Source organism: Atractosteus spatula, chromosome 6 (assembly GCF_055471065.1).
Source record: "Atractosteus spatula isolate fAtrSpa1 chromosome 6, fAtrSpa1.hap1, whole genome shotgun sequence".
Classification (NCBI taxonomy): domain Eukaryota; kingdom Metazoa; phylum Chordata; class Actinopteri; order Semionotiformes; family Lepisosteidae; genus Atractosteus; species Atractosteus spatula.
Window position 1 is genome coordinate 47,713,460 of NC_142711.1, and position 24,814 is coordinate 47,738,273.

The 24,814-nt window shown below is 38.0% G+C and overlaps 1 protein-coding gene across 1 annotated transcript; it reads left to right on the top strand.

The window, feature by feature from the left end:
* On the top strand, positions 1-24,814 carry armc3 (armadillo repeat containing 3). The gene is made up of 17 exons (XM_088918163.1): positions 1-24; positions 2,527-2,644; positions 4,275-4,400; positions 4,831-4,899; positions 8,257-8,432; positions 9,319-9,513; positions 11,001-11,184; positions 13,058-13,210; positions 13,754-13,862; positions 14,424-14,673; positions 16,038-16,174; positions 18,492-18,660; positions 18,768-18,868; positions 20,551-20,658; positions 22,079-22,276; positions 22,683-22,845; positions 23,936-24,814. The coding sequence occupies exons 1-17, from the start codon at positions 1-3 to the stop codon at positions 24,140-24,142; spliced, it is 2,487 nt and encodes an 828-aa protein (XP_088774289.1). The 3' UTR covers positions 24,143-24,814.

Below are 24,814 nucleotides of genomic sequence, written 5' to 3' on the forward strand. Positions count from 1 at the left end.
ATGACAACCATTAGAAAGGAACAAGTAACAGGTTTATTCCATGCTGAAAGGAGAAGGAAGAAAACACAATGTTTTCGCTTTGGAGCCTTCTTCACACCCGAAGAAGGCCACAGCTGAAACATTGTGATTTCTTTCTCCTCCTTTCAACATGGAATAAACTTATTACTCGCTCCTTTGCAGCCGACGGATGCTGACGCAGCTACCCACCTGAACTACTTTAACCATTAGAAAGGTTATTTTTCGTGCAGTTATTAGCAGAAATCTGAGTTAAAATAAGACAGTGAGGGCTCAGCTGGAAAGAATAACAGAAGAGTCTTTGGGCCAGACTGTGCTTTGTAGATTGTAATGTGCCTTTTTCCACACTTATCAAAGCATTATAAAACAATAATCTGAAACTCAAAATAAAAGGAAGCAGGCCTAGGTGCCAGAAGAGATTAAGTTACAAACTAAACAGTCTGTCTCATCAATTAAGTAATAATTCCTCAGAATTACAGTGAAACCTGTACAGTGCATTGCCATGTGTATGTCATGCACTAAAGACTGATAAAGGGCTCCCATTCTCCGTATCTGCCAGTTTTTGTCCACACAATAACTAAGCAGCCATAATTCTTACAACTCTTTGAACACTTTAAAAGCACAGTGAAATTAACAAGACACTCAAATTCTGCAGTTTGACAATACTAGATTTGTGAGACAGCCTGTTTGCTAAAAAAGGAAAGCTACCAAAAGACTCAAAGCTGATGTATTAAGTCTTTTATTAAAAAAGGGACCCTGTCTTGTGAAAGAAGTGAAGCTTTGGGTTATTCTGAATCACTTTCTCCCACAGTCTCTAAGTAGTGCTTGGCTGAAGGCCAGCTGCGATGCATAATATCCTGTAGCTCTGTCTGCTTCGTACAGTAGGTTATTCTGAGGTACATTTGCAGGAGTTATTTGCATATATATTAGCAATTTAAAACTGTGCCTCTGAATTATACTTGTCACAGGAGGAAAAGAAAAGTTGCCAATGAATGAGAATATGAAAATATTAATAACAATTAATATTTCTTAATTATATGGTGCAGAGGGTGCTCAAAAACATTTAATTACTTTATGACCCTAAGACTGGGCTTGTCAAAAGCATTTGCTGCTTCAATAAACAGCGTTAGCTGCTCTTCTAAATCTGTTTTAATCTCAATGCATCCTTAATTTAAGAACCAAAAACACCTTTATGTAGTTTATTGAGAAACCCTAAATCAGTGATTCTTAATCTGGGGGCACACCCCCCCCCCAGGGGTAGCGAGATGCCCTTTCTGGGGGCACGACACAGGCCAGCATTTTATAGAAGGTGAATCATCAAATACACAAATGAAACACAGGCATGTGTAAATGCAACAGCTTTTTTCATCACACCTGCAGTGGGTATTTTAAGGTATGCTTAAAAAAGTGTGTAATTTTTCATGTAGTCTTAATTTGACCAAAAAATTAAAAGAAATATACAGTATAATTATATCTCTTTCATGCCGTAGTTATGATTTAATGAACTGACCTTCTTCAATGGTCTTTTGTAAGGGTCGCAAGAACATATTTTGAGACCCACAGGGGTGCAGGCCACAGTAAAGGTTAAGAACTATCAGCCTAATTACATCCACTGACTTCCTGGTTTTCAGCTCTTTTCAGGGGTTTTCCCATTATATAAAGTATGTCCTGCTTGGATTTCGACATCTGATTTGAGCATTGCATACTAAGCAAGTACATCTTCTTGGATGTGCCTCAAATGAAACAGCTAGTTTCGGGTTTAAAATAAGGAAACCATTCAGTATATAAAAACAGGCTTTGCAAAAGGTGAAGAGCAAGCAGGACAGTTGGGAAAAATATAACATTACACATTGCCATGGGTGGCAGCAAGAGTTTAATTGCATTCACAATTAACATTTTTCTTTTAATTGTTCTCATTCTGACAATGACATACTTTTGTATGTGGAAAGCTAGAATCCAGGAGTGTGTTCTTGGGGTAGACATCTTTTTGATATTATGCTCAGCTGCTTTGCCCTTCTTCTGCCTGCTGGCTGAATGTTCTATTCTTTAGTTTTAATCTTGCCTGTGTCATCATTTTAGTGATATACAGTAAAAGGGCCTTATGCGATGAAAAGTATTAATACTTAATTAATTAAATACAGTATGTATTATACATTAATCAGGTAGTTCAGGGATTGATTATTGACCACCCAAGCTGGAGAGGTAATAAATGCTCTCCTGCTTTCTACTGTATGTTGGGTCAGTTGTCATTGTACTGTATTTGTAGTTGTCATGTGCATACACACATGCCATCACCTTTGGTTTCCATTTTGAATATCCTGAGGTTAATACTCTTCATGGTCATGTCATAATAAGCATACAATAGGACCAGCAAAGAGAGCAAAGGAATTTCCATTTTAAAACAGGATTAATCCTTTATGTCATACTGACATTTTGGAAACAGGAGGCTATAATCTGGATGTCACTTGGTTGCAAATTTAAACGTTGTCCCAACTTGATTTTATTTGACAGTTCGATCCTCTACCCATTGAAAGCAAAAGCGCAGCGACCGTGGTGCTTATGCTGAGCTCTCCAGAGGAAGAGGTTTTAGCCAAAGCGTGTGAAGCTATCCACCGATACGCCGAGAAAGGTTTGTTTAATATTGGCTATGTCTTCTTTCATATAGTTTTTGACTCTGTTCCTGCCTGTACAGTTGGTGTACAATTATAGAGACAAAATCAGACCCAAGCCTGAACTATTTAGAGACTCAAAGAAAAATAATAATAACCTAATGCAGCTAGTTTAGGTTTGATTTCTCTATAAATTTTATATAATTATATCTAAAAAAGTCTAGAATACAGCAGAAGAAGGTCTCCAGTCTTGTGCAGAGATTGGACTAGTCTTAAGATAGTTTAAGATTAGACATTGAAATAGGCATCTGATAGAGTTTAGCACTTTCCTGTGAACTCAGGCTGAGTAAAGATGGGTGTAACATAATGCTATTTCCCACCAGTGAGGGCAGCAAGTATACCAAAAGGTTTAGGAACCACAAGTGAGCTCAATCTCTGAGGTGCATGCTCCACTTCTACTTTGAAGGCTGAAGAAACCCTAGGTAGCCCAGTAGGTTAAAGACCATAATTGGACCATAATTGGACGGACAATGATTTATTGCATCAGCGTTGGTCCAACCCTATAGCTGAGTGGGTTAATGTGAATAGATCCTCCTACACCACACCACTAGTTATTGGGTAATTTACCACACGGTGCCAGTGTATCTCTAAAGAAATGTTGTCATGAATCAGCACCAAAAGCATACAGCACCTGTGATATTCACACATTATCTTCTTTTAGGTTTGTCGAGAGTAAAACAAGATTTATCGGTGACTAACACTCCATCCCTTTCCCTCAGATGTTCTTTCTGATGCTGATGTGTTACCTGAGCATGATGATCATTTTTAAATGGGATGGCATTCTATTGTAATTTGGCTGATAAGCAAGTTATTTCTTCCTACAATTTCTCATTGGTTGCCACTGCAGTCTAAAAATGGTTTCATAGATGAATCAGGTGTGGTGACCGTTTGCCTTCCAGGATGCAATCTGCCCTTCTCTGGATTAGTTTGCTGATTGTTGAAGCAGAACATCTCATTTTATGGGCAATTTCTCTCCCAGAAAGGCCATCTTCAATCGTGCTGGTAGTAACCATGTAATCACCATTATTCAAGATGGGCAAAGTCTTGTATCTTTCATTGGTCTTGCTTTAGTTAAAAGCGTGCCTTTTGAATGATATTTATACAGATTCTCAGCTCATTTGGGCAATTTTAAGTGAACACAAATGCTATGCTCTGGGCGCCTGGTGTTTTATGAAATAATATGAGTTGAACTCAGAATTTAGCTACCACAAGGAACATCTTTACACCTCAGTCTCTATACTGATTACACCTAAAATCATATATTATTTACAATTATGTTTTATTATCATACATTCCATCATTATTATAATTGAAAGTGCCCTTCTTATATTAAAAATGAACAAATGCATTTAAAGCTGAACTTTCACACTGCCTTATCCATGGGCCCTATTCACTCTCAAATGGACAAGATTCTCTAGTTTGCAAGATTACTTCTGTGCTTGCGTACTTATGCCCTTATATTTATATTCGATCTTTCTGAAGGTAAAAAGATGAATTAGAAACAGTCCTCGGCCTGTCAGTGTAAAGGCTTGCCGAGTTTGAGGGTGTTGTGAAAGCTTGGCTTGTAAACATCTGTTTTATCCCCCGTAGGAGATGAAAACAAAGGGACTCTTGTTGGACTTGGAGCTGTGGAGCCTTTGGCCAGGCTGATCTCACACGAAGACAAAGTGGTGCGCAGAAATGCCATCATGGCTCTGGGCGTCATGGCTGCTCACAGTAAGGACACACCCATTCCGTTCAAATGCATCAACACTGTTAGGACTGAGCAGGAAGGCATTGAGCTGGGTTGTTGTTTATAAAGGGGAAGCTGATAAACAGACCTACACAGCCGTATCAAAAATTCGACTTTCTATATCCATGAATTTTACATTTCAAATTCAAAACTGATTAAAGGGCTTCAAAGCAACAGGAGAATGGAATTGAAAGGAAATCCAATATTACCACAAGGTACATTTGAGGATTTTTAGATATTCACATTTACTTTTATAACAACATGGCAATAATTGTCTTTTGTAATGATGAGAATTTTAGTTTGTTGTTTTCATTAACTCTGGAAGAAAGGTCCAAGTTTCTAAACGCTTTGCTTTTTAGGTTTACAGTGCTATGCTTCTGTTTGTATCATGTAACTAGTTTGTCTTTTTTGTAGACGATGTTAAACGGCATTTGAAAAAGTTGGATATTATACCATCAGTTATAGGAAGACTACTGCCTGAAGGTATGTTTTTGTTCGGCCACTTTCTTGAAGGTGTATAAGCACCAGGATGCCAGCTTTTATTAATTAGTTATGTTATACATTTCACATTTCAAGACAAAACTCCTATTTCAGTACGCTGACAGAACATAGAACCTAATTACAGTAAATATAATCAGATTCAATGTTTGGAAATGGAAATTGAAGACATATGGAAGAACATGATGCAATTGAATAAAATCCAATGCAGTATTTAGTTAACTAGTAATAATAAATAATGGTAATTAGGCCAGACATTTTTACAGAATAATACTGGGGCCTAGTCCAAGTGTGGCAAACAGCAATCTTTTCTTTATATGTATAGGCTTATATATATATTCGATGTCTAAAATAATCGAAATTCTGATGATTAATGTTCCTAAATCCTAGAAATATTGAAGTCTCCCAGCCTTTAATCATATCAGCTCTTAACAGACATACCAATCATGGGTCAACTGAACAGTTTTTATTCAGGTGTTGGTAATGATACTAATATTACTTCCATGAGAGAGGTGTGTGTACAGTAATACATTCAGCAAAACTAAGTATGTAGAACCAAAAACATCTGTTAGCATAAAAATATGTGAGATTGCCCCTGCTATTTGTAATAAACACACATATGTTTTGTGATCCCATAATGTGGGTTCCTGATACTTAGTGATTCACCACATTGTTGTGTGAAACAACCCTGGGTACAGAATTCCAGGAATCTGTCCTTAGACAAAACTGCCCACAAAGCAATACACTTAGAGGAGGATACAGTTAAAAAATCATTGAGGAGTTATTATAAGATGTACAGTATATTACTGAATCAAAAAGAATGCTAAAGAGTAATCAAAATATAATTTTATGTATCTGTAGTCTCATTTTCTTTTATGATTGCTGGATTGTTCACTCATTAGTTCGTCATGTGCCTCAGACTGCGCTGTGAAATAATCTGGTTTCATTTAGCTTGATGTGGTGCAAGCAATCATGCTCTGATGTGTTATTGCTTGTGCTTTCCAAAAAGTAGAATACTGAAAGGCTCGTTGAACCTTGAATGAGGCTTTTCTTTTCACTACATCAGGTTCATATAATACAATTATTACTTCTCTCCTCTTCCGTTTGGAGCCAAGGAAATTAGTTTCCTATGACTTCATCAATAGGAATGAAATCCTATGGACTTGGCTGTTGCGGGATAGTTGCTGTTTCCTTTTGGAAATACCGGACCGTAAATTACCAATGACAAGAATTTCAGTTTGTCTTTTAACTAAGCTACAATGCTGCTGCAGTTTACTGGAAGAGAGAGGAAGCACACTCTGGCAATGCTGTATCTTTTAAGTCATTAAAGCAGTCATGTCCATCCGCTCACCAATACTACTCCTATAATGATTATACCTGTGCGCCGTAGTGAATGCAGAATGTAGTTTAAACTTCAAACTACAAAGAAGGATTGAAAAAGAAAAGAAAAATCACAGCATCAACATAGCAAAATATGTAAGCAGCTGCAGCTCCAATATTAGTGTCTAGGTTTTTATTAAAAAATACTATAGATATTGATTTCTATACCAATTATGAAACAAATCCGATAATATTGCAATAATATTTAGTGCTAATAATACTGGACAGCATAACTTAAATTTGAATAAAAAAAAACCTATAAAGTGCTTTATACTTCATAAGCATACTAGGCTATTGATTTGGACATTTGGACATTGTATTATATTATTAAGGACTTTCACAATAAATAAATCTGGTCATATTAAAATGTTCATATATATGATTGCACACCCATGAGTTTTAAAATCAGCTATTTTTTAACACGGGATTATTTCAGTTTGTTCAGTTTGAAATACATTTCCCATTTCTGACACTGGCTGGAATTGTGTCAGAGGTGTTCCCAGGACTCCCCTGGTTTGCTTCTACTGAAGCTAGTTTCTTGCCACAATATGGAGACAAATTCCCTCGGCCTAGCGTGCACTTCAAAGCCAGGAAAAGAAAATGCCAAGTGGAAACATGGCAAAGTACTGTCTTTTTCAACATTTTGAGCTGTGTTAAGCATTCATAAGGGTAGAGAGCAGTGACAGCAGTAAATATGAAGCGTCTTTTGCTCGGCTCAGACCTGGTCAACCAGGAGATAGTCCCTGAGGGATCACTTCTGCACAGTGATGCAGTAGCTATCCTTTTAATTGGTATTAGTAACTTACTTCTGAGACAAATTTATGAAGTGGAATACATGACAACGGAATTATTTGACGTTCATATGCCTGTGAAGATTACTGAACACTTATTCATCTTTAAAAGATTTAGATGTTATAGTAACTTGCTCATGCAGTGAGAGTGCTCATGTGTACAACAGACTGGTGGTTTTTGAACACACAACGTGCACAGCCTTTGTGATATCAAGACCAATTTTATTTGAACAAGAATCACCGTAACCTTAAAACATTAAGTGTCTGGTGTCTGACATACAGCTTTGAAGGAAAAGCAGCATTGGTCCGCTTAGGTGCCAGCAGATTGATGGGTTACTGAATGCAGGCTGTACCACTACTGCATCAGTGAATTAAAGATACTGATCTACACAAGCAACGGATCACTTACACTTGCAACAAATCCACTAAGATATCATCAGGAGAATGATGATATCAAGCAGCACGTGCAAGACAAGATCCACTCTGGATGGGACAGCATTCCATCACAGGACACCGACTGACACACACACACACACACACACACACACACACACACACAAGCACACACGCATGCACGCACACCAGGGTCAGTTTTTATAGAAGCCAGTTAAGCTACCAGAATGTTTTTGGACTGTCGGAGGAAACCAGAGCACCTGGAAGAAACCCACGTAAGCACAGAGAGACCATATAAATCCAATGCAGATACAGTAGCACCCCAGAAATTGAACGCAAGCCCCAGCACTGTGAGGCATCAATGCTACACTGCGCCACAGTGCCATCCTATTCAAAACATATATACTTTATTTATATACATATAAAAAATAAAACATGCATAGATTGCACAATAATTTTTTGATGTTCAATATATGTGTCTTCTATTAATTTTTTCATAGGGAAAATTCCTTTATTGGAATAAATGACTCACAAAGTTATTATATTAAATTATTATATTAGTTTACTTAATTTATCCCTTATATTACACTAAAAGCAGAACATTATAAAGACATACAGTATGTGCTTCCATTTCGTATACAGTACACATACATAAGGTATGGGTTACTTGTTGTTTTTGCTTAATTTATCTTTTTTTGTGTGCAGCAGCACACAGATAGCTCTGAACTGGTTCCTCATTCTTTCCTCATATCTTTCTGTTTCTCTTTCCTGTCTCCAGAAGACGTAGTCATCCATGAATTTGCCAGCCTGTGTCTAGCCTACTTGTCTGTTGACTATACAAGCAAAGTTCAAATATTTGATCATGATGGCTTAGATCCCCTTATCCATCTACTGTCAAGTCCGGATCCTGATGTCAAGAAGAATTCGGTTGAATGCATATACCACCTTGTCCAGGTTGGGTTTACATTTTTTTTTCCTAAAGTCTCTGCTCAAGGGAGTTAAATTTGACATGTTAATTTGAAGTTTCTTTATACTGTATGAACACTACTTGATTTGTAATTTTGCAAGTGGACCCACTTTTACATTTACAGTATATACAAATAATTTCACTCTAAAAAAATTAAAGGAGCATGTGATACAATTACCAGGTGTATGGAACGAGCAGTAAGAGCATTTAATGAATTGTCCATGCCTATATATTATTTGATGCCCTTTTAAAATGTAATCTAAAATTATTTATTTTATTTTTTTATAGTTTTACTTTGGTTGGTCCTTGCTTAACTAAGTATTCTTTCAGAAAAAAAGTACTCCGCTTAGAAGACATATTTTAAAGAATTTATTTCATAATACTGTATCTACAGAAATGTAGTAAGAGACTTTAAAAATACAACAAATGTTTCCAGTTGTCATTTGTTTATTTTTAATGCATTTCAAACACATAACAGCTATTGAATACTAAATTCCCAGTGAATAACTTCAGTTAGCGGAGTGTTTTACTGTTAAATGAAGCTAACTTACTGTTCTTGTTAACATCCTAACTGTTGTTACAGAAGCAATTTGTCTGGTTAGAATGGTTGGAAAGAAAACAATGAATGTAGGACTACACCCTGGTCTGAATGCCAGTTCTTTGCAGGGCACACACACCTAAGCACACAGAGACCAGTTAAACAAGCAGCATGTCTTTGGGAGGTAAGAGGAAACCAGCACACCTATAGAAAACCCATATGGGCACAGGCAGAACCTACAGATTACACATGGAAGACCCCCCTCTCTGGAATTAAGCCAAAGTGTTTTTCTCCTGTTTGCCACTTTTCATCACTTGTTTATTTTGTACTTATAGGATTTTCCAAGTCGCTCTGCAGTCCGGGAGTTGAATGGGATCCCTCCTTTGCTGGAGCTGCTGAAGTCCGAATTCCCCATCATTCAGCAGCTGACTCTGACAACTCTAGCACTGATCACCAATGATGGAGAAAACAGAGTAGCTCTGCGAGCAAACCAGGGGTTGGAGAGACTTCTTGAATTTCTTGGAGCAAAAGTAAAAAAAAACAACTCTCTATATATTTTACCGTTTTTATTGCAAACCTTAAACATTTATTTTGAAATTCATTTTGATTTTGATTTTAGCTGCTGTTAATCGAATTATTAAGCTGCATCTCCTTATTCTTCAAACCACGCCAATTTGATGATGTTGAAGTGAGCTTAAATATTTTGTGTCTCTTTATTCTTTGAGGAAAGTTGTTCTCTCTGGAAGGACTGATTAACACCATAAAAAATTAAAAGAAGTTAATGAATCTGATGGCATTTGATGAACTTAAATGAACTTGGATATTTTCAAATGAGAATATAAGTAAACTTATTTGTTATTCAAATTTATTTTGTCAACAAAAGACATTGAAACGCAAAGTGAATACGACTAAATTTCCAAAGCCGGTCTTGTTCATAAAATTCTCTTGAGGATGGCTTTTGATTTCTAACCATAATGTGAACCTTAAAAGAGTGTAGTTAATCGTTATCTAAAAAAAATGCAAAACATATGCTGAAATAGATCACAGTTTAGCCCCTAAAGCAACGTTTGTTCTGCGATGATTTATCGGTAATTTGTGTTTTGTTCTGAGATAAAGGTACAAAAATAGAAAAAAAAATAGTCTTTTGATTATTTTATAAATAGTATAACTACATACCTGTAACTATACAAGTATAGCTATTTTATACTATCTATATTTGACTATATTAACTATATATATTTGATCAATTAAGGAAATTTCGCATATAGTAAAAGTTTTCTGGGAAATAAAGCGGTATTTAGAAAGAGTAATACTGTACTGTATATGTTAGAGGGGTTTAAGAAAGTTAATATGAATAATTCAGACAATGAAAGCTGTGGCTATACAAAGTAAATCAACTGGGGTTAAGAGCTGGTAAATGTCCAGGAGACAGCAAATGCTGATTAAGCAAGAAATTTCTAACAATATTAAAGTAATTAATTGGGACCCTCAGGGAACTGTTTTAGAGGCTCTGATCTTGCTGCTCTTGCTGATGTAAATTGATGATCTTGACTGTTAATAAAAGGGAATTTCAAAGCCAAAAGAGCAGGAGATGGAGATTTGAAAAAAAACAACAACACTATGTATATACAATCCCAAAAAATACAAAATGACTCAGACACAATTCTGAATAGGGGAGACATCTCATAAGTGATTTTTAATCTAGACAAGTACAACATGAAGGTGGCAGGATTGTATAGCATAAATATTGAACGCCTGCTACTACACTAAAAGCAAAGGTGTTTAAGTTGACACATCATTGTTTTTCTCCAGACAATGGAAAAGAGAAATAAAAAGACAAGAAAAATGCTGTGGGTTTATCCTTAAAAATACCAAATCTAAATTAAAATGGAGTGTTAAAAAGTTAAAAATTTAAAGTTAAAAATGTATGAAGTATAATGACCTCCAAATGTAATGATTGTATTATTTTTATTAATAACAACAATTAATATGCCTTGGGTTTTTTTCTGCTCAACAGGAATTTAGTGACCTGCATGTGGAAGCCCTTCAGGTGATTTCAAATTGCCTTGAAGACAAGGAGGCTATGCATCTCATTCAGGAGACTGGGGGTTTAGATAAACTCCTCCAATTTGCTGAAACAGCTACCCTTCCAGAGGTTCAGATGAATGCAACAAAAGCTATTTCAAGGGCAGCACAGGACAGTATGTCACTTTTTGTGTCTATGTCAGGAATAATATAATTCACTTAGGGTCCTGCTTTCAAAACACTTAGGTAATAAATACATAATTTCTAAAAGAACATATGGATCAGTAAGTCTTACTTCTGTTACATATAAGGTTATGGACACAATTCATAGAACTAATTTGTATGACAATGACAACAAGAGTTTGGGAATAGTTATCATGCATTTAGAAAAGGTAGGTTTAGGTAGTTCTTTCAACATTTTCTTTCAACATTTTGAAACAAACGAGCGATAATAGATAGAAACTGAGAATATGATATGGTATATGTAGATGTTTTAAGGTTTTTGATAAAGGTCCTCATAAAAGATTAATTGTCAAATTGCAGGTGATAGGCATCCAAGGAAATGCATGTATTTGAATCCAGTAGAGGTTAATTGATACAGAACACAAAGAGAACAAGATAAGAGTATATATTTGAATGCTAAAATGAGGGTGAAATTCCACAATGATCTGTAGAAGAGTCACTGCTCTTCAATATACTGTATGTATCAATGATCTAGGTTCTGGCATAGAAAAGATATTAAAAATTAGAAAAATACCTGGCTGATGACATTTAATGTAGACAAATGCAATATGTTACAGTATATGCAAGTAGAAAAAAACATGAATATAATAATGAAATAAAAAACAATGAGCTTGAAAAGGCAACCTATGAAAAATAATGCAAATTCTGTTGCTTTAATACTGTAACGCAACGGGGGCTCAGGCAGGCGCCCTTGCCGCATTAGGTCGGCCCCACACCGTCCGGGGCTCGAACCCAGGACTCCCGCGTCGCTCAGCAGCGACCCAGCCCGGTGAGCTAAAGAGAGATCTCTCCACAGCCCACGGGCTGTGGTCCTGCTATCACTGGGAAGGGCGGTGACGTCACCTGCTCTGGTAAGCCGGCTCTTACACAGTACCTGTCGGCCGTAAGCGTTACAATACAAAGGATATTTTCATGCTAGAAAGAGCTAAATTAAGAGAACAAAAGAGTGGTTCCTGGTTGTATATGAATAGGTGAAGAGAGTTAAATCTGTTAGGTCCAGATCAAAGATATATCAAGTATATAATATTCTAGCTGGTTTCTAGCTTCAATATACCTCATCCATGAAAAGATTATCTAGAATTCAGTTTTGTTTTTCTTTTTCTCTGCCAATAATTGGTGTAATTACTATGTGAATATTCCAATGTTTTCTACAGTTTGTACTGTATGTCTGAGTAGGCTTAATCCAAGTCCTGGCAAGCAATGGGCACAAGGCAGGATACACCCTGGATGGGACACCAGTCCATCACAGGGCACACACAGACACAAACACTCACACTCACAGCAGAGCCAATTTCCCCAGAAGTCAATTAACTTACCAGTATGAGTTTGGACTGTGAGAGGAAACCCACAGAACTACGGGGAGAACATACAAACTCCACACAGATAGCACCTCAGGAATTGAACTCAGGGCCCCAGTAAATCTATCCACCCATTTTCCAGTTGCCCAACTGACAGCAATTCTAACCCCTGTGCCACACTGCCACCCATTGCAAACATATCTTTAAATAAATTAATACATTTATTAATACAATTAATACATTAATTTATTAGTGAATATTTTGAATGAATTACTCTTTATATAGCCACTCCAGCCATTAGGCTTATAAGACAGGGTGGGGATGGGCAACCCTGATGCCTCTAGTTCATGCCACAGTTGGACTTTGATCAGGCTAATGCTTAAAACTCTCTGTTACTTAATTAGATGGTCCCGAGTCTTTTGCTTTCCATTCTGGTTCTGTATGTCAGGCAATGAGTTCTGTTTTTTTTCCAGCTTTGCTCTGATGCGGTTTAAAATGTTTTTGACAGGTGAAAACAGGAAGATTTTGCACGAACACGATGTTGAGAAAACCCTGGTTTCCCTGCTAGCGGTGGATCACGACGGGGTGAGAATCGCTGCCTGTCTGGCCATTGCTGTCATGTGTGACCTTTTGGCCAGCAAGGATTCCTTCAGGAACCACGGTAAGACAACGACAGCAAAACTGAATCATGAGTCACTGACACTCTTCAGCGGGCTCTTGCTTGACCCTGTCTGTATGCCACAGGTCAGTTTAATATATCTATTTGTCTGTTTTATATACAGGATCTCTTTATTTCATAGATATCATATCTATAAGAGTCTATTTAATAATAACTTATTAAGGCCATAATCTAACAAACCATCAATGACAAATACATCTCAGTCTCTCTCATCTTTTCTTCCTAATCTCCAATGTCATAAATGATCTTTCCAGTCCTATTCCAGTTCTGTTAAGTGTCTGTTTAGATATCCATCTTCTAGCCAGGTAGGAGAGACCAGATAAGCATGAACTTCTTCTGCATTCATTGCCTTGATTACGGGTTTACCCGAGTCTCTTATAAGCTCGAGCAGATCAAAGCCCGGAGTATCTGTATGTGCTCCGTTTTTCTGCATTTTTAATCAGCATCAGCGATAGCCCTGCAGAATTAACAGCCCCAAAAAGAGCAGCATTGTAAAGATAGTCATCGAGCTCTTTTGTCTTCCAGAAGGAGTTCGGCCTGTGGTTCAGTTGCTCAGCAGTGAGAACGGAGAAGTCAAAGAAGCGGCTGCCTTGGCGCTGTCAAAGCTAACACATTCCAATCAGCTGAATGCTTAGTAGGTGTCAGTGCATGCTGCTCTTTTCTGAAACCCTGGAAGCGCTTTGCTGCTTGAGTATGGCGACCGATACGTTTTCTGCATTTGTGATAATTGAAACTCTTTAAAGGTAGAGGCGTTTTCATGTTTTTTTCAGGACTCGGGTATTTTGGCTCGGTCAAGGCTTTCAAATTTTAAGATCAATTGAAACACTCCACGTGCAGGGAGCTGCAAATATAATCGGGCGAGGAGATATTTATGCTGGTGTGCCATGAACGTTTTAGACAATGCAAGGACATTGTTGATATTGAGTTTTCTGAGAGGGCAGTTAAGCACATCCAAGACTCTAACCTATCTGACAAGCCCATCCTTGGTGTGACGCTAAAGCTTTTGAGTTCCTGAGACGTAGTTGATATGTCAGCAGTGATGTGTGCTTTTGAGTTGCATTCTGGGGTGCTAACACTGCCGCATCTGTCGGTTTTCCATCCACACAATCAATCGCCAACCCACCGAGCATCTTAACTCCTCTGAGACAGGCGGCCCCCCCGTCTGCTTGTGTTTCTCTCGCCTGCCGTGTCACAGCGCCGTGTTTGAAGCCGAGGGCGAGGAGCCGCTGGTGCAGCAGCTGTCGGACGCGAGGGACGGGGCCGTGGCCTACGCGGCCGCTGTGCTGACCAACATGGCGGCTCAGGAGACGCTGCGCCCCGGCATTCTGGCTCACGGGGTCACGCCGGCTCTGACGGAGGCGCTGCAGTCCGGCAACAGCCTCGTGCTGAGCAAAGCCGCCCTGGCGGTGGCGGCTCTCGCCTGCGATTCGGAGGGACGAGCCGAGGTGAGGGAAACCGATCCGAGCGGAATAAATTCGGGGGTCGATCACACTGGCTGTGAACCTCCTTTACACGAGCCGCGCCTCTAATCACGCCAACAAGATCAGACTCCTCTAATCCAGCTCAGAATTTTTCAGCTCCCCTGTTCTGGAAACGCAAACTGAGCCGGCAGTACGTATATATATATACTGATGGAAAAAAGAAATGCAACACCTTCTCCTCCACACTTTGGCCCTTCCATCTGTGTGGGACAGGCTGGAGAGTGACTCACCTGTGAAGAGGACCTGAGGCCACTGCTGACGAGTCCATCACGGCCTCTGTCTGGCCCAAGCCAGTCGGGTGTGACGTTGCTGCTGGAATGTTAATGGGAACCAGTAGGGGGCGCTCACCCCAGTATGACGGGGACACAGTACGGTAAAACTGGGGTCCTGATTCTCTGTAGTCATTAAAAATCCCAGGGTGTTTCTCGTAAAGAGTAGGAGTGTTAACGCTGGAGTCCTGGCCAAATTCCCCCCTGGCCTTTACCAATCATGGCCTCCTAATAATCCCCATCTATGAATTGGCTTCATCACTCTGTTCTCCTCCTCACTGAGAGCTGGTTTGAGTGCACTGGTGCACTTTGACTGCCGTTGCATCATTCGAGTGGGGGGCTACACATTGGTGGTGGTGGAGGGGAGTCCCCATTACCTCAAAAGCACTTTGAGTAGAGTGTCCAGAAGAGCGCTATATAAGTGTAAGGATTATTATTAGATCAATCCTTTCAAGGACCACCCACTTCAACCTTAGCTTCTTTCCCACTTCCATATGAACTCTGAACTCGCCCCCTTCAGCAATCTAACCTCCCTGTACAATTCTGTTTGCTACTGTACATGTAAGGTTAAGTTTTACATACACATGCAATTATGTTCAGCTTGTCTTTCCAATTTATATTATTATTTTTTTAATATTGTATGCGTAGTATAGTATGCATACTTCATCACTGTTCTCTTGCTGTACCAAAAGCAAATTCCACCAACTATTTCTGTGTGGCAATAGACAATAAAGTTAAGGTTTTGTACGGACATCTGTAGTGAAGAAGTGTGCTGAATTTGCAAACTGAAAGATATAGTGATTGGGATCAATAAAGCATTATATGAAAACTAAGAACCAGTTCAACAAATATTACTATTTTGGAATTTATTGAGTAAATGAGTGCTTACAGTCCTTATATAATACTTAAAATGTATTGCTTTGAATCAATTATCTTTAAATAACATGTAATGGCTCTGTAATGTGATTTTGTAGAAAAGGCATATTAATGCTAAAAATGTCTACACTGATAAAAGTAATATTAATTAGGAACGCTTAACATCTTTTCATTAACTGGTAGCTGAGAAATGCAGGGGGCCTGATTCCACTGGTAAAGCTGTTGAACTCCAACAACACTGAAGTAAGACGCAATGCATGCTGGGCAGCCCTGGTTTGTGCCAATGATGAGCCCACAGCAGTAGAACTGTGCAAGTTAGGGTAAGTCCGCAACTTTATATATATATATGTTCAACATTTTTTGGGGATATCACAGTGGTGCACCCTTTGCCTTGCAGAGCTGGGGCCCTGATTTCAATTCCTGGGGTGCTATCTGCTTGAAGTCTTTATTTTCTCCCCTTTGTTTGTGTGGGTTTCCTCCAGGTGCTCTGGTTTCCTCCCACAGTCTAAAGACATACTGGTAGGTTAATTGGCTTCTGGGAATATTGGCCCTGGTGTGTGTGTAAGAATTTCAGTGTCAATGTGCGCCCTGTGATGGACTGGTGTATCCTGTCTTGCACCATTGTGACCCTGAATTATTGGATAAGTGTTACAGTTCCAGCTGCACACCACCAGGTGGCACCCCAACTTCTAGTGCCTACTTCATCTGTGCAGCGGAGGTGCAGATCAAGCACATGGCAGTAGCCAATCCCTGTTTGCTACCTCACCACGCCTCCCCTCTCCAAACCTGCTTAAACCCTGTTCTTTGTTCAAGCTGTGCTTAGTATTGTTTTCAACTCTGAGTTATTGAGCTGGTTCTCATGCTGAGTTCTTCATGGACTCCTTGCCCGACTCCTGGATTCTGGCCTGTTTCCTGACCTTGGCTATGGGGTTGTGTTTCTGGTGCTTGATGCTAAATTTGTCTTTTGGCTTTGGACTTCTGCTCGCCTCTTGACCCTGGCCTTGGCTTTCCTTAATTTACTGTTTTAGGATATTTGTGAGCTTGAAACCCGCATAGGGTCCATTACTTGTTTTTGGAACTGTGGACAAGCTTAACAATAAGGCAATTGGAAAATGGGTGGACAGATTTACAGACCACCCCGATGTGCTAAAATCAGATAATCAGCATTCTTTTTTTGGATGAACAAAGCAAATCCTTTAGGATCTCCATTTGAGACTGTGCTGACTCACACAGCTCAGCTCATCCCTCACACAGCATACGCAAAAACAGGTGACAATTCTGTGTTGTCATGGACAGCCTCACCTTTTAAAGACTCTTTAGAGAATAAAGTGGTCAAGAGTTTGTTAATAATATCTTATTTTGTACTGCTTTGAGATGTACCTGAAGCATGTCAGAAAGAAGAGCATTTTTTTCCTGTGTTAACTGATTAACAGTTAGAAGATGCTGAGTAACAGTACACGGTTCAGAGAGGGAATTTTTTCTCATTCAAAAGATGGGAAAACTTAGTCACATTTGATTCATGGCAACAGTTACAGTTATTAAGTGTTTAAGTCCAAGTCTGGAAATGGAAAGTCTGCTTTGTAATATGATCTGAAGTTTGTTCGTTAATTAGAAAAAGTGGAGCATATTTGTGCACTGAAACAAAACGCTCTGAAAGCTGTCTTGTGGGCTTTGGCAAATTGTACATGATTTGCAAAGGAATTAATTATCTGTAGACGTTTTTGCTGTTACTTGTGTTTTTTTTTAGTTTTCACGCGTTGCAGATTTACAAAATGTAGTATTTAGTTCATCTTTACACAAAAGCACCACTAGGTGGCAATAAACTCGGTATAACTCAATTCAGTACAGCATACATATGCATCTAGTGCTTCACATTTTCTATGTACTACATATTTTCAAGTAACAAAACTCCCTTTACACCACTATTGCTTTTCTTTAAGTGGTACGTGTGCTCTAATAAAGAATAACATATAATGCAGCATATTATATAAAAACATACTTTTTTAGAATTAAAAAAGTAACAATTTTGTGTTTTAGATAAAACACGATATATAAGGAATTCAGGAACAATATATATATATAATAAATTCAGATACATCAGATTTATTCAGATATAATAAATCAATTCAGCAAATCATTACCACTGTACTTCATTCTTTTCAAAAGTAAAAGATTTCATTTGTAACAGGACAGGAAGCTGAGCACAAAGAATAAACCAGACTCACATTTGATTAACAATTGAGTTTGGGGCTACTTTATGCTCATGGTAATGGTGTCGTAATACCTGTAGGGAGATCTCTGGAATCTTCCCAGGGTATGGAGAGATATTGTTAGCTAACTACTGTGTTCCACCTACAAATAAAGGAGAAAATCAGCGCTTCAGTCAGGACATAAAACATTTTCTGTTCATAATTTTTTTGTACTTGTAAACCCTTTACATGATACTGAGGTTGTTTTCTAACAACTGTCATACATGTACCACATGCGACAAACCTATACAAGAACGTCTTCAAATAGAATAAATTAAGGATGTGTAAAAAATTCCGACATGCTTTCAGGGATTTTGTAATCAACAGGTAGTGCAGCGGTATACTTTCTTTACACATACATTTAAATTTTCCATTATTTCTTTTACAGGGCCTTGGAAATCCTACAGGACATCAATTTATCATCAAATCGCAGGAATAAATTCAGTGAAGCCGCCCTGCTTAAACTACTTGACAGCAACCTTTCCATTAAATACAGTCTGACGGGCTACTTGTCACCCACAGATTTAATCACTGATGGGTTTTATGATCCTGGACAGGTAGTTACCGAGTAACAGTTTTTTTTTAATCTAACTGGAGATACTGAGAAACAATTTCTTAAAATGCGTTATACCCATTGAACTCGCGGTTTTTAACTTTCTTCCAGGTCAAACCCGGGCACAGAATTCTTACATTAGAAGATCTTTCTAAACAGGAGGTTAACCAGCATCGTCCAGTAATATTAGTTGACTGCAAACCACATGAACAGTAAGGTTTCTTATTATTTTAAGTTTACAAATGTTACCAGCTATGTAAGAAAATGCAACAGGTCCCCTTGCCTGCACACTCTGACTTGTGGCGTTGCTCTAAACGGGACATATTTCCATTTAAAACAATAATGCTATTTTTTATTCGGAAGAAGTCCTGGAAAACGGCTTGATTTTCAAGAACTTTTACTTTTTACCTTCCTAGCAGTTTTACAGACCTCTCTACTCAATGTTTTCAACGAATGCTTTTAATCTTCGAGGCATGCTAATTTTGTCCTTTATTCCTTTTTGCCGTATAAAAGTTTCCTGGGTACTGTACCTATTGTCTTTTTCTGTATTTTCTTTAGTTTCTTATTCACCTTTCATTTATGTAATATAGACCTGAACACTCTCTTATAATCTATTTGGTAATATTTTTGTTTCCTTAAACCTTTCTTTTATTTTGTAATCGTTTAATTTCCATATTTCTATAAAGTTTGAAAACTTTGTTGGGTTTATTTTTAAACAATTGAATCATTTTATAGTTTTGTTTTTTTTAAACTGTGTTTAAACAAAACTATACAATGTATATTTTAACCTTGCTTAGTGCGTAGAATTTACTTAATGTTCATTGCAATAAATAACAATAAAGCTAGTTTATAACAAAACCATATTTATTTTTTATTGCTGGAGTCCAAAAGCAATTACAGACCATAAAAAGGAGCAATGTAATGAAAAAAAGTCATAAATGTGTAAGATATAATTCCATACACAATTTCCAGACATAAACCTGTCCATTTTTTCAAAGAACCACAGATCAAATACATCAAAAACCACAATTAAATGGTATAAAGTAAAGCCCTCTTACTACTGATAAAAGCATTCTAATATGGTACTTAAAATTATGAATAGTAACTTCTTATTTTTAAATAAAAATATTTAAAAGTAATAAATAGAACTCTGTGTAATGAATAATAGATAAAATAGAATCAAAAGTAATAAAAAACGAAGAGAAAGTATAATTTAACCTAATCTCACAGTAAATAAAAAAATGGGCAGTAGCGCTTTTTTAGGCCTATAATTGGAAGCATGTATATTCAATTATTTAATTTTCATGACCAACTTCACTGGAATATTTAGTTTAATATGCAGTAGTCACATTGATTTAAGTGCTGACAGGTCAATTCTGATGTTCTGCATTGGTTTCATGATGGTTCATGGGTTCATCTTTAAACGTAAATCCTACAGTATGTAAAACCTAGCTACCAATGCTAAGGTCTCTTGTTTCCAATGAAATAAACAAGTTTACAATTCACTAAACTGATACAACTAAAGTGTAAAAAAAGGCATGTTTTTAAGCATGGCAGTTCTAGTTCATTAAAGTGTGCAGGATATCACTCCCGCTTGAATATTAAAGGAAATATTGGCATTGAATAATTATTATAATGCTCTTGTACTGCAAGTTTTAGATAAATAATTTAAGTCTACTAGCTTTCAATGTGCTAGTACCTTCTGGATTTATAGATTTTCATCATAGATTTGACAAAACATTCATACACCCATCTGCCAACCTGTACTGTAGGTATTGGAGTTGGGTTCTGCCCGGACAGAAGAAAGACCAGTAGTCACTCCCTCTGCTTTAGAATACTGCATCTCAGTCACAGAATTCTAAAAAGATACACTGACTGTTCCGTTTCCACCCAGGGTCTCTACAGAGTCCGCACCCATCGACGAGAAACAGCAGGACGGCCTGGGAGCAACCCGTTCCCCCTCAGTTTTGAGCAAGAGCAGCACTAAAGAGAAAACCCCGAGGTACAGTATGTCCGAGCTGGCTTCCACCGGACCCGAGCTGGGCTTTGCACATTGCCTGAGAGACTGGCATCTTGACAGTCATCTTCGGCGGCGCAGAAGTGCAAAGTGCAAAAATAAAAAAAACGAGTGCACCAACCCTCCTAAAAAACGACATGACGTGAACAGAAATGAGAGCACAAACAAAAACAAACGACACGACGTGAACAGAAATGAGAGCACAAACAAAAAAAAACACAAAATAATTCGAATGAAAACTGAGAGCTCCCCCCCCCAAAAAAAAAAAAACTAAACTCAAACAAAAATAGGAGCAGAAACAAAAAAGACTACACAAAAAAACCTACACAACACAAACAGAAAAGTGTGCAAAACTAAATACGGGTTCAAAACTGAACTAGGTTCTCACAATGGACATGTCTGTGAACTCCTTTTTGTTTTCGTGTTTTGCATCTCTAGGCTACTGTAGTCATTTGCTGTAATGTTGAATATTTTGATTATAATGGCAAAGATGACAGACAGGGATTCACTTCTATCATCCATAAAACTGTTCAGTTTCTTTAATTTTTTTAATACTATGTTACTACTAGAAAAGCACTGCTTAGTTAGAGGGGAGGAGGGTGAGATGGAGGGGATTCAAATTGTTCATGTATTTCACTATCCGTTTGAAACTGCCTATGTGAAAACCTTAAAATATTGATTGGAAAAAAAGTGATCAGTCTGAACATTCGGGTTTAGGTTTGTAATCTTGCTTTTAAAAAAGTGGATACATGATTTGTAATCTTGGAAAATTAGACATCAGTGGAAGGGGGTGAATACTTTTGCAAGCACTGTATTACCACAAAACTATTGTAAGTGGATATGTGGGCCAGTTACTGAGCTATTTACTATTTACTTAAAATCTTATCAGATTTTATATGTAAATATAGGATATAAATTACCACATGAAGATCATTTAGTTTTGAATATATAAATTTAAGTATAGCAATTTAGGTCATTGTCATGAATAATTTATACAGCCATGCTTTCAGAATAAAGTTTGTTTATGATATTCTGTATATACATCCTACAGTTTTAATTGATTTAAAGGATTTACCTCTTTCTTCATTCAAGTCAAATGATTATGCAATGTAACATTAAAATCCAGTACTAAAGGGTACCTGTTGGTTATCATGGGTGTTTTCATTTGTTATTATTAGAATAAATAGCATTAACTGAGGCAATTTTGAATGTTTTTTTTCACGTCTTTTGTCTGTGCATCATCTGCTGTGGCCTCAATTGTGCCAGTTATAAGGCAGAGCAGATGATACGATATTCTACCAACTAGCGAAGGATGTACAAATATTTGTCATTATACCACTGACACATCACTGTTTAAATTCATAGCTGGATAGCGACGGAGTGGTTAACAATGTGTGTATTGCAGTAAAGGAAAAAACAAGGGGAAGAGGGACGACGAAAAGCAGAAAGACGAGGATGAAATTAAATCCCCACAGGAAACAGTCACAGAAAACAAACCAGGGATTCCCAGTTCTGATTCCGCATTTCATGCACTTGTCACGGAGGCCGCAAAAGCAGTATTGCCTCTTCGTGATACAAGGGAACAAGTTATTGGACTTGCAAAGTAAGTATCCTTCCTTCAATTAACATAACTGTTTAAGTATCGTAACACCTACAGCGCTTTCAGTATTGTAGACAAGCTGGCTAGGTTAGCTGACCCACATAGACATTCCTTAAATGTCTCCTTCAGATATCCCAAAAGCTGTCCTATGGAACTTGTCTATTAGAAAAAATTAAAGGATTGCTGAGGGCGTCCTGCAGTATAACTGTGAGAACTGGGAAAGTTATTGTGTCTGGCAAGATTTCTGTTTCTAAAATCACGGATCATGCAATTGGTAGGAGTCTCATGAGATTTAAAGAGAAACCTTAAAGGAAATATTCAATTGATTTCACAGGACAGGTCAGAAGGCTTGGTTGTCACAGCATGCGTGCAACAAATTCAAATTTCACGAATGTCTTGGAAAACACAGGCTTGTTGCAGATGCCATGGGTGGAGACGTCGAGAGAGACAAACTCCATGAATTCAGCTGGGAACTCCACCTCAGTGAACTGAAATATGAACTGAAGTCCAACATCGTCCCTATTGGAAAGATTAAAAAGGGAATCTTCTACCACAGAGCTTTACTGTTCAAGGTGGTATCACATTTCAGTCCATCCTCTCTGCCACTGAAGGGCTTAGATTTCAGTTTCTGTTAACACACCATTATTGTGTCATTATTGTTTTATTTGTCTGATGTATTTATCCAAAAAAGCTTGCATTACATCTGAACCCTTTAAACTTAAAGTGACAGTGAATAAGGCACAAGGCTGAGTTCTGATGAGAATGGTTTAAAACAGCTGCTGGGTACAACAGTACAACACACAGTGGGAAACAAAATGCAGAAAATGCATAGGAAGATACAGGAAACCAGAACAGATATGCTTAAACAGGCAAACAAGGGAAAATAATAATAATAACATCACTATATTAACCCTTTACAATTTCTTGCATTAGGAATGATCTTTTTGCATACCCCAGCTTGCTCTCCATGAGATACACAGACACACAGATAGGGAGAGAGCCTGGGGTCAGAGCACAGGATCTGCCAAAAAAGACTGAGTGTAATACTGAAAATGAAAGCAGGCAGCAAAATTAAGAGACCATCAAAATGTGCCTTTAGTTTGAAATTGAGATGAATTTACTTACAGATGTGTACATGAAACACCTAAGACTACACAAGATTCCAGGAGGATTACTAACACATAAGCTCTAGGCTCTTATTTCTGTTTTGGTCTTTCTGGGATCTCCAAGCTAAGGCAAGTGGGGATGGCACAAGACTTTTTTTGAGGAACATCATAAATCAGCCAGCATGTTTTATAAACATTTGCATCAGTGCTTTACAGTCCTGTGCTCTGTATGCGTTTTCAAGATTCTGCTTATGAATGAAAACATAAGCAACATTTTTATGAGTAGCTGAAAGGAAGGAAAGGAAAAAGCCCATAATTAATATTTCAGCATTGGGTATCTCAGCAGTCATTGAAATCCACAAGTGACTTAAACCGATATCAAATTAATACTTATTACAGAAGATTAAAGAAAGATTTTATTTTTAAAAATCAGTTGAACTAAAAAAAAACACCTTTCCTGTTCTCTGTACTTCTTCGCTTCAACGTCTTAAATAAAAAAGTTCATTCTCAGTAAAACAAAGCCCCCTTAATAAACAGCAGACCTTCTCTTTCTCAGGCTTTGGCAGACAGAATTGGAATTAACTGCAGCTTGGTTCGCGGAGAGTACAACAGGGCGTGGAACGAGGTGGTGATAGTGGAAGGATCCCCTAAAATTCCTGGACCTCGTCTTCAACCAAAAACCTACATAGTTGACCTCATTCACAGGCCGGGACGTCTAATGAAGAACAGCAGCCCTGAGGCCATCCAGTATCAGACCATTTAATTCCCCATCTTCCTTAAACCACAATGACATGGCTGCAGCAGACGTTCATGTGCACAGAAATGGGATGTGAAAGATGTTCGTTTTACAGTTTGAAGAAGTATTGAATATTGTTAAGTTGTGCTTTGAAAAAATGAAATGAATGGCATGTTATGAATGTATGGTTTCTTATTGCAGTAATCACTATGCATTACAGAAGTGGTATGCTAATTTTACAGCTCCCTAATATGAGTTGCATGTTTTGGTTCTACAATTTCGTATTTGATGGGCTGCACGGTACCCTGAGGGTTAGCATTGCTGCAGCACAGTGCTGAGTCTCTGGGATCAGTTTCTGGGGTGCTGTCTGTGTGGAGTTTGTATGTTCTCCTCGTGTTCTCATGGGTTTCCTCTGGGTACTACAGTTTCCTCCCGCAATCCAAAGTCCAATACTGTTATGTTAATTGGCTTCTGGGAAAATTGGCCCTGGTGTGAGTGTGTGTGTCTGTGTGTGCTCTGATATGGACATGCGGCCTCCTGTATTTAGTTTGTGTCCTCCCTTGAGCCCATGTCTTTCTGTGATAGGTTCCGGATCTCCATTGACCCTTTATTGAATAAAGTTGCTAGAAAGTGGAATGATGGAATTTTGTATTAAAAGGATATTCATGATAGAAAAAATAAACCTATTGAATTCGCTGT